The 11,106-nt window shown below is 43.0% G+C and overlaps 1 protein-coding gene across 1 annotated transcript; it reads right to left on the bottom strand.

Annotated features, from left to right (window-relative positions):
• Positions 1–271: 271 nt before the first annotated feature.
• On the bottom strand, positions 272–1,339 carry LOC120967148 (protein FAR1-RELATED SEQUENCE 5-like). Its single transcript, XM_040393750.2, has one exon. It carries the CDS (start codon positions 1,337–1,339, stop codon positions 272–274), a length of 1,068 nt encoding a protein of 355 aa, XP_040249684.2.
• Positions 1,340–11,106: the final 9,767 nt, after the last annotated feature.

The following is an 11,106-nucleotide window of genomic DNA, read 5'->3' as shown; positions in this document are numbered from 1 at the left end:
TTGGTTCTCTGACTCAGCGGGCAAGTCATGCGAAGGGCCCTCGTTAGGTGGCGGTGGTGCACTTGGTACTGCATGTTGCGTCCAGCGGCGCTTGATGTAGTGTTCAGGTATCTCATTAACGCCAAGGTGTGTGAAGATTTTCAAGACATGACAACAAAGCATGCCGTCTCTATGCCACTTGCAACATTCACAATCGTAGATAGCTGGCTCTGGTCTCACTGTGACTAGGTACTTCCTCGAGCCATACCCTAGGACTTCTTCTATATTGGGCTCAAGGTAATAGAAGTTGATTCCAGCGGGACGCACATCGTACTGCCCAAATCATCTGAAACTCAGTTCTAAACTTCACATAGATGTCCCTAGTGTATGCTTTGTAGGCATGCCTCTCAATGGGGAAACGCGACCATCTTTGTGCCTCTAGATGTTCTGTCCGGTAGTCGTTCCCGCCCTCCCTCACGAGTATGTGTACCTGAATTTTCTCATATTGCTTGACGAAGTTGAGAATTGACTTGTGTGGGTTCACATAGCGCTTCAACACAGCATTGAACCCTTCGCTGCGTTGCGTTGACTGAAGGAAAGGGAAGAACCTGAATTTGAAGTAACACGGCACCCATGTAGCCCGATCTTCATAGAGTTTCTCAAAGTGACCATGCATAAGACCTTCATATTTCAATTGAAGTGCAGCCCATTTCCTTTCAAACTCAGCTGGGGTGGAACTGAAGTCAATGCATTCATTGAAATCTTTTACCAAATCCGGGTTCCTAGCCAACACGGGGCCAAGCTTCTCTTGTGCTTTCTTCATTATATGCCAACGGCAGCAACGGTGAATCGTTGCCGGGAACTTCCTCTTGATAGATTGTGCCATAGCAACATCTTGGTCCGTGATGATGTTGTCCGGAGCCAAACCATCCATTGCTTCTAGGAAAGCATCAAATAACCAGTCATAACCTGAGGCTAGTTCCTGCTGGACAAATCCACACCCGAGCATTATTGACTGCCCATGTCTGTTGATTCCAATGAAGGGGGCAAACGGCATATTGTACATGTTCGTGAGGTAAGTTGCATCAAATGACACGCAATCATGATAAGCCTCCGCGTATGCTTTCCGTGCCGCACCATCCACCCAAAACAAGTTTTCTGTCCTGCCTTCCGCATCTGTCTTGCATTTAAAGAAAAATCCTGGGTCATTTTCCATCACCTTGCAAAAGTAGTATAGTGTTTCTTCAATGTCAATGTCTTTAGTTGGGGCGTTGAGCTTCGAACAGTGGTTATGGATGGCTTTAGCTGTGTACGGAACAATCAACTCCGAGCCGTAGTATGATGACATTAACATCATCATTTTTCCTGGCATAAACAAACAGAAACTTGTTTTTTTCAGGACTAACTAACCACAATGCAGCGAGCAACATGTTTTTATAGATAACATAAAGTAACATTTATGCATAAGCAGAACAAGAACCAAGCCTGTATCCAACCAAGTTTTGTTTTTTGATGGGTGATGTCTTTTAATTTTTATTTTCAGAGTTGCACGGAAAATGAACATAGTTGCCTCAGTTTACTTTTCAAGTTGCCAATTTTCCCCCCTGGTCAGGGCTGCCCATGAATCCTAAGCAGCTTATACTAGGATATGAAACAAACCCAAGTAGTTGAGGTAGGAATAGGCAACACCAAGGTGTTTCTGTTTTGGGTGATGATTTTTTTAATTACCAGAGTTGCACAAAAAATGAACATAGTTGCATAAAAAATGAACATAGTTGGCTCAGGTCAAGGTACTTTGATGCAGGAATAAGTAACAGTTCTGTGGTAAAAAGACTTAACGCAATGTGAGTTTTGTACCCGCTGTCAAGTTGCAGTCATTTAGGTGAGTCAGTAGTTTTTTCTGTTCCGGCGGGATTCCTTGGTGAGAACGGAGGTATTTCGAAAGCGATGGCTTCTCAATAAGTGGATGGTTATGATCTGCAATAAATGTGATAACCTCCCATCTGTCATCTTTAAGCTTCACCACCATCTTAGCACGACATTTTCTTCGCTTCACAGTTTCCCGTTTCCTCTTCTTCTTGAAAGTGTGTTCCTCGACATCATCTTCAACATCTTGTTCAGGTGAGCTTGGACATGTAGTGTTTTTGCTCGACGAGGGAACATCCGGGATCCCAACCCTCTCTACTGGTTTGCGGAACTTGTTACAGCAGAATTGCTGTTTTTCCACCACACCTGTGTAGGCCGACCTGTAAGACGTATTTGACTTGATTGAAAAGCCTTCCATCAAAGCATAGCGATTGTAGTGTTCCCTCACATCCTCTAATATGTCGAAGCGCATGCCAACATAAGGTTGTTGTGGCTGTGATCCAGCTTCTTCATCTTCCAACTCACGTGCCTCATGAACTAAAGCATTAGCAGGAGCAACCATAGGTGGGGGAGTGGCAACACGTTTGTCCGGGACATGAGTAGTGTTAGATCCAATATTGGGGTCAGGAGACTCACCAACCTCCTCCTCCAGTTGTTGATGTCCCTGTTCACCCCCTGCATGCAAGAAGGGTACACCCAACTCGACTGAAATGTTGATGGACTCTACGTCAAGCGGTGGTTCATTCAGATCAATCATCATGAACAATCAACCTGCAACAATTTGTGTGTTAGCCCACCACAAAAGCATGCATGACCTTTTATGAACAAACTAGTTGTAGAATATAAAGGAGCAACTATAAACACTTGTTTGGGAAACTATAAAGTTAAACAGAGGCAATTCATATCTTCTTTTTTCCTCAAAAGTTTCCTGTTTATTCTTTTGTTTTTCTTATATGTGTTATGTTTCTACCAGTATGACACACATATACAGCAGCAAAGAGCATGCATGACCTTTTATGAACAAAGTAGTTGTAGAATATAAAGGAGCAACTATAACACTTGTTTGGGCAACTATAAAGTTAAAAGAGGCAATTCATATCTTCTTTTTCCTCAAAAGTTTCCTGTTTCTTCTTTGTTTTCTTACATGTGTTATGTTTCTACCAGTATGACACACATATACAACAACAAGGTTTTGTTTTTACACGACATGCGCTGATTTCATTTGTGCCTTTTTTCAGCAGCAGATTACAACTTTTGATGATTGGAAAGAAACAACCAATGTGATATCTGACGGAGAGCTTACCAGGAGCAGGAGGCCTATCATTTGGTGTAGTTAATGTCTTTTTTATTTTTTCAGTGGGACCATATGGAATGTAGCAAAGTATCTTAGTGTGGGATTGTTCGAATCTGTTTTTTATGACGCGACCTTTTGTTTTGTGCATTTGTCGTTTGTGTCTTCTTTTTTAGCGAGAACCATACTGACATAGCAAAAGCTGTGGGTTAACACATGCAAGTTAATACTTTCTACCTCTGTCTATAACTTGAGTTTTTTCCGTTCTTGATAGTTCATGCTTTAATGCACAGGGAAGTTGCATGTGTTTTAGTACTAGAGTTGACATGTTCTCACATCAGGTAGAGGCAACTCTAGAATTTCTGAAAAGCTATGGTTGCACAGCTCTTTTTTTACCAGTGTTGCTTCAAAAATGAACATAGTTGCTTCAGTTAATTGTTCGAGTTGTCAGGTTACTTTTTTCCTGATCAGGGTTGCTCATGAACCCCAAGCACCTTATAATAGGATAGGAAAGAAAGCAAAGCAGGGTTCGTGTTGCAATGCACCAGCAAAGAAACGCAATGGTCCTGCATTTTCTTTTTCCACTAGAGTTGCTCTATTTTTGTACTGGTGTTGCTTTTTTTTGTATCATAATAGTTGCTCAAGATGCGTACTGGTGTTCCCACTATAGTTGCTTTTTTCACACAATGGTCCTGATCAGGGTTGCTCATGAACCCCAAGCACCTTATAATAGGATAGGAAAGAAAGCAAAGCAGGTTTCGTGTTGCAATGCACCAGCAAACAAACGCAATGGTCCTGCATTTTCTTTTTCCACTAGAGTTGCTCTATTTTTGTACTGGTGTTGCTTTTTTGGTATCATAATAGTTGCTCAAGATGCGTACTGGTGTTCCCACTATAGTTGCTTTTTTCACGAGATCAAAAGAACGAACTAAAAACTGGACTAGTTGATGTTCAAGCAGGGGTGGTTGAGTAGGGAAGAGAGAGGAGTCGGGTGGAGGTGGTGCTTACCTTTTTAGGGGCAGGTAGGTCTGGTTTTTTCTCTCCAGATCTGATTTTTGGAGCAAGGAGGAGGAAGGAGGTGTTCCTGCGTCGGCTTTGTTCTTTCAAGACGCCATAGACGGGGCAGATCTTGTTTAGAGGAGGAAAGGCAGGAGCAAGGAGGAGGAAGGGGACCCATGCGTGGGCTTGTCCTTCAAGGAAAAGGGGGAGAGGGGGTTGCGTGAGGCGTCCGCAAGGGGGAGCGTGTGGGGGGGGGGGGGTGCAGGGAGGGGTGGGGACCAGGACGACGGGTGCGAGGAAGCGGGGGCGCGTAATTCGCGCGGGCTTGGGTTGGTTTCGCGCGCGGCGGGGTCTGATTTCCGTTTTTGGCTGTCTGGTCGCGCGCGCGGGGTGGCTCCTTCCTTTTCTGGGAGAGCGCTCGGGGCTGCGATCTGGCGCCCGTGCGCCCGCGAGCCAGGTCCTAAAATCAAGGACTTGACTAGCTTCCGACTAGGCAAAAGATAGTAGTAGATATGAAGGATCATTCTTTCCTTCTTTAACAGCTAATGTGCTTGCTAATCCTGCACTAGGGCTAATCCTCATGATTTATTCATTTTTAGTTGCTAATTCCTCATTATTTTATTAACAAAAAATATGGACCGGAGCGAGTTTGCAGCATCTGATATCTCCAAACACGTATGCATGCATATAAGACAAAAAATGATGATGTCAGCAAAGATTCTTCATATTTAGAAACTTTAAAAAGTTTTATAGATCAAACCGTCGCTCCGATTCAAAATTCGTTTGCACATAAAAAATCGTCATGGCGAGATCTTCAAAACTAGTTCCCATATTGGTATGTTTCGATGACTTTTTTTTGGGTCAAAAGATACCAGACCTAAGCTAAATAAGTTATGACATCTGTGATACGTCAGTTACCATCCTGTTTTCACAGAAATTACCGGGGCATAAAAATGGCTCCTCCAACATTCTCTCCATATGCAAATGCACTAGAGCACATGAAAGCTGACGTCAATGTAGATTCTCACTATTTCAAAAATTGTAAAATATTTTATAGCTCAAACTGTAGTTTCTTATTGAAAAATCATTTCACATAAAAAATTCGTCGCAACGAGAACTCCGAAACTAGATCTCATGTTGGCATGTTTTGATCACTTTTTGGTCAAAAGTTCTCATAAGTTATCAGTTATGTTATATGTATATTAACATGTTATTTATGCAGAAGTGATCGGGGGTGTGTTTTCAGCGACTTCTTTCCCCCGGGTCAAAGTTACCGTGATATTTGTACCTAAGTTATCAGGTCCGCGATGCATATATTACTGTGCTATTTGCATAGAAGTAAACAGGGGTATTTCTCAACAACTTTTTATTCGGGTCTCAATTTACCGCGATGTTTGTAGCTAAATTATCAGGTCTGCGATGTGTGAGTTATCATGCTATTCACACAAAAGTTACTAGAGGGTATATTTCACCAACAACCCTCCCCCACCCCTCACCACCGTCGCCAAAGTTACCAAGACAGGGGTACATAAGTTATCAGGTCTATGATGTGTGAGTTATCATGCTATTCACATAAAAAGTTATCTGGGGTATATTTCATGACCCCCCTCCCCCACCCGGTCGCGCAATTAACCAAGACCAGTGTACATAAGTTATCAGGTCTGCGATGTGTGAGTTACCGTGCTATTCGAATAAAAGTTACCGGGGGTATATTTTAGCACCTCCTCCTCGCCAAAGTTATCAGGACCGGCGTGCATAAGTTATCGGGTCTCCGATGTCTAAGTTACCATGCTATTCACACCGAAGTTACTAGGGGATATTTCATCAACCTCCTCCCCCCTCCCCAAAAGTTACCAGGACCAGGGTGCATAAGTTATCGGGTCTCTGATGTCTGACTTACCATGGTATTCACACTGAAGTTACTGGGGGATATTTCATCAACCCCCTCCCCCCAAAGTTAGTAGGATCGGGGTACATAAGTTTATCAGGTATGTGATGTATGAGTTAACATGATATTCACACAAAAGTGACCGGGGATATTTCATCAACGCCTCCCTCCCGATCGCGAAAGTTATCAGGACCGGAGTACATAAGTTATCAGGTCTGTGATGTGTGAGTTACCATCGTATGCACACAAAAATTTAGCGATGGTATATTTAATCAACCTCCCACTACCAAAATTACCATGGTGTCATCCACTCGAGACGAGTTGGTAAAATAATATACGTAAGTGCGGAAAAGATCGGACATTGCATTCACTTTTGTGCAGACGTAGAAGAGGAGATGGGTTAAAAAGTCTATTTGCATTCTTTAAAGAAAAAGGGAACATAGGTGAGGTGGTTCGCTAGTTGGGTTACCTTGGAACAGATTAACGTGAGTTAATTACGCACCTGAAAATTGGGAGTCGGAGAGAGAATCGAGGGAGTACTTGCGGGAAACCGGGGGGAAGTAAAAAAATAGATCGAGCGAGATGCACACGCGGGATGGATATCCAATGGCTCGCAGGTCGTTCGGACCTGTTGCAAAACTCTGATCTGTCGGATTTTAGCTTTTTCGTAAAATAAATAGTCACACCAAATTGGAGCTTCATGTATGGCACACATTGGATTGGATATGCGCTCTGATTATGCCCACCATGTCTCCATCCTCGTTCTGCTACGTTCTGCTTACGATGGCATTATCACAGTTGTTGCATGCAATTTCTGCTTCAATGTGTATAGCAAGACCTAAAGCTCTCAGATCATATGGAAGTAGAAAACAGAATCATGAATGTAAGTCTGCTGATGCTCGCTGCTCTGGTTTCGCAGAATAAGATATAAAAGAAGTGTTCACCTGCCTCCTTTGCATTTCTGGTCACTAATACTCGTATTAGCTGACCATGCTTGTTAGCCCTTGGTGCCTGAGCTGCATTAGCAGAGTTTTGTAGGAAGAAGTGGAGCCTGATGGTTGATGCTACTTTGCAGTTTCATTTTTAATAAAAGAAAAAAATATACTTTTGGTTCCTCAGTTGTTGGCATTTTAGATTTGGTTCCTCAACTTCGAAACCGGACGAATTGCAACCCTGGCTATTAAAACCGGACAAGTTAAGTCCCTCTCGTGCCTGCAAGCGGTTTCACAATGACGTGGCACGGTTTTGACCGGGTCTCTTTCCACGTGGCAATCCATGACGGGTCTTCTTCTTCCTTCTCATTCTAACTCAGCTAGGCATTTCGCCGAAATACTAGCGCACGTCGAGCACCAAGAAGGATGTGGGAGTGAGTGGAGGCCACCACGGAGGTGGCTTTGGTCCTTGGCGACGTTCGCAAGGCCGCTCTGGCGTGTGTTCCCCATCGTGCCGCCCGCGACACCGCGCCGAGCTCATGCCCTAGACTCGGTCTTGCTTCCTCTCCTCTGCTATCACTCTCGCCACCCCGTCCAGAGCGTGACAACGGCCACCAGAAGCCAAGCGCAACGGCAGCGAAGCCGCTGAACCGCCGTACGTGCCTCCCTCTCCTGGCTGCCACTGTCGGTCACGATAATCAGGAGAATGACCCCGATGATGGAGCTTGGTGTGTGGACGAGTGCAGCCGGCGAGCTGCCCAGTAGAGTGATACGTCCATTTTGCATCATGCTTTTATATCGATATTTATTGCATTATGGGTTGTTATTACACATTATGTCACAATACTTATGCCTATTCTCTCTTATTTTGCAAGGTTTACATGAAGAGGGGGAATGCCGGCAGCTGGAATTCTAGGCTGGAAAAGGAGCAAACATTAGAGACCTATTCTGCACAACTCCAAAAGTCCTGAAACTTCACGGAAGTCATTTTTGGAATTTATAAAAAATACTGAGTGAAGAAAATACCAGAGGGGGCCCACACCCTGGCCACGAGGGTGGGGGCGTGCCCTACCCCCCTGGGCGCGCCCCCTGCCTCGTGGGCCTCCTAGCAGGCCTCCGGTGCCCATCATTGGCTATATGGTGTCTTCTACCCTGGAAAAAATCATAAGCAACCTTGCGGGACGAAACACCGTCGCCACGAGGCGGAACCTTGGCGGAACCAATATAGGGCTCCGGCAGAGCTGTTCTGCCGGGGAAACTTCCCTCGGGGGGGGGGGGGGGAATCATCACCATCGTCATCACCAACGATCCTCTCATCGGGAGGGGGTCAATCTTCATCAACATCTTCACCAGCACCATCTTCTCTCAAACCCTAGTTCATCTCTTGTATCCAATGTTTGTATCCAAGCCTCAGATTGGTACCTGTAGGTTGCTAGTAGTGTTGATTACTCCTTGTAGTTGATGCTAGTTGGTTTACTTGGTGGAATATCATATGTTCAGATCCATTATGCATATTAATACTCCTCTGATTATGAACATGAATATGCTTTGTGAGTAGTTACGTTTGTTCCTGAGGACATGGGAGAAGTCTTGCTATAAGTAGTCATGTGAATTTGGTATTCGTTCAATATTTTGATGAGATGTATGTTGTCTTTCCTCTAGTGGTGTCATGTGAACGTCGACTACATGACACTTCACCATTGTTTGGGCCTAGAGGATGGCATTGGGAAGTAATAAGTAGATAATGGGTTGCTAGAGTGATAGAAGCTTAAACCCTAGTTTATGCGTTGCTTCGTAAGGGGCTGATTTGGATCCATATGTTTCATGCTATGGTTAGGTTTACCTTAATACTTCTTTTGTAGTTGCGGATGCTTGCAATTGGGGTTAATAATAAGTGGGATGCTAATCCAAGTAAGGACAACACCCAAGCACCGGTCCACCCAGATATCAAATTATCAAAGTACCGAACGCGAATCATATGAGCGTGATGAAAACTAGCTTGACGATAATTCCCATGTGTCCTAGGGAGCGTTTTCCTTCATATAAGAGTTTGTCCAGGCTTGTCCTTTGCTACAAAAAGGATTGGGCCATCCTGCTGCACTTTATTTACAATTGTTACTTGTTACCCGTTAAAATTACCTTATCAGAAAACTATCTGTTACCGATAATTTCAGTGCTTGCAGAGAATATCTTACTAAAAACCGCTTGTCATTTCCTTCTGCTCCTCGTTGGGTTCGAAACTCTTACTTATCAAAAGGACTACGTTAGATCCCCTACACTTGTGGGTCATCAAGACTCTTTTCTAGCGTCGTTGCCGGGGAGGGAAGCGCCTTTGGTAAGTGGAATTTGGTAAGGAAAAATTTATATAGTGTGCTGAAATTACTGTCACTTGTTACTACGGAAAGTAATCCTTTGAGGGGCTTGTTCGGGGTATCTTCACCCCGTCCAGTTGAGCAAAGAGTTGCTCCTCAACCCACTGAACCTACTGAAAATGTTTACTTTGAAATTCCTTCGGGTATGGTAGAGAAACTGCTAGCTAATCCTTTTACAGGAGATGGAACATTGCATCCTGATGTACACCTAATCTATGTGGATGAAGTCTGTGGATTATTTAAGCTTTTGCAGGTATGACCGAGGTTGTTATCAAGAAGAAGGTCGTCCCTTTATCTTTGAAGGGAGAGGCATTGACATGGTATAGGCTATGTGATGATATGGGATCATGGAACTACAACCGATTGAAATTGGAATTTCATCAGAAGTTTTATCCTATCCATCTTGTTCATCGTGATCGTAATTATATATATATATATAATTTTTGGCCTCGTGAAGGAGAAAGCATCACTCAAGCTTGGGGGAGGCTTAAGTCAATGTTATATTCATGCCCCAATCTTGAGCTCTCAAGATAAATGATTATTCAAAAATTTTATGCTCGGCTTTCTCTCAATAATCGCTCCACGCTCGATACTTCTTGTACTGGCTCTTTTATGATGAAGACTATTGAATTCAAATGGGATTTATTGGAAAGAATTAAACGTAAATCTGACGATTGGGACCTCGATAAAGGTAAGGAGTTAGGTATAACACCTAAGTTTGGTTGTGTTAAATCTTTTATGGATACCGATGCTTTCCGTGAATTTAGCACTAAATATGGACTTGACTCTGAGATAGTAGCTTCTTTCTGTGAATCATTTGCTACTCATGTTGATCTCCCTAAGGAGAAGTGGTTTAAGTATAATCCTCCCATTGAAGTAAAAGTAGTTGCACCTATTAAAGTTGAAGAAAAGACTATCACTTATAATGATCCTATTGTTCCTACTTCTTATGTTGAGAAACCACCTTTTCCTGTTAGAATAAAGGATCATGCTAAAGCTTCAACTGTAGTCAACAAAAGTAATATTAGGGCACCCAAACCCCCTGAGCAAATTAAATTTGAACCTAATATTGCTATGGTTAAAGATCTCTTGGCTGATAATATTGATGGACATGTTATTTATTTCTGTGAGGAAACTGCTAGAATTGCTAAACCTGGTGCTAAAGCTAAACATAGACCTGTTGTAGGCATGCCTGTTATTTCTATTAAAATAGGAGATCATTGTTATCATGGATTATGTGATATGGGTGCTAGAGCTAGTGCAACACCTCATTCTTTATACGAAGAAATTATGCATGATATTGCACCTGCTGAGATAGAAGATATAGACGTTACAATTAAGCTTGCCAATAGAGATACTATATCACCGATTGGGATTGTTAGAGATGTTGAAGTCTTGTGTGGGAAGGTTAAATATCCTGCTGATTTTCTTGTTGTTGGTTCCCCACAAGATAGCTTTTGTCCCATTATATTTGGTAGACCCTTCTTGAACACTGTTAATGCTAGGATAGACTGCGAAAAGGATGTTGTTACTATTGGTTTAGGTGACATGTCTCATTAGTTTAATTTTGCTAAATTTCGTAGACAACCCCGTGATGAGGAACTGCCTAATAAGGATGAAATTATTGGTCTTGCTTCTATTGCCGTGCCTCTTAATGATCCCTTAGAACAATATTTGCTTGACCATGAAAATGATATGTTCATGAATGAAAGAAGGGAAATAAATGAAGTAGTCTTTAAACAGGGACCTATTCTGAAACACAACTTGCCTCTTGAAATC

Source organism: Aegilops tauschii, chromosome 6, assembly GCF_002575655.3.
Source record: "Aegilops tauschii subsp. strangulata cultivar AL8/78 chromosome 6, Aet v6.0, whole genome shotgun sequence".
Lineage (NCBI taxonomy): Eukaryota > Viridiplantae > Streptophyta > Magnoliopsida > Poales > Poaceae > Aegilops > Aegilops tauschii.
Note: the sequence above shows the minus strand (reverse complement) of the source record. Positions and strands in the feature narration are given on the sequence as shown.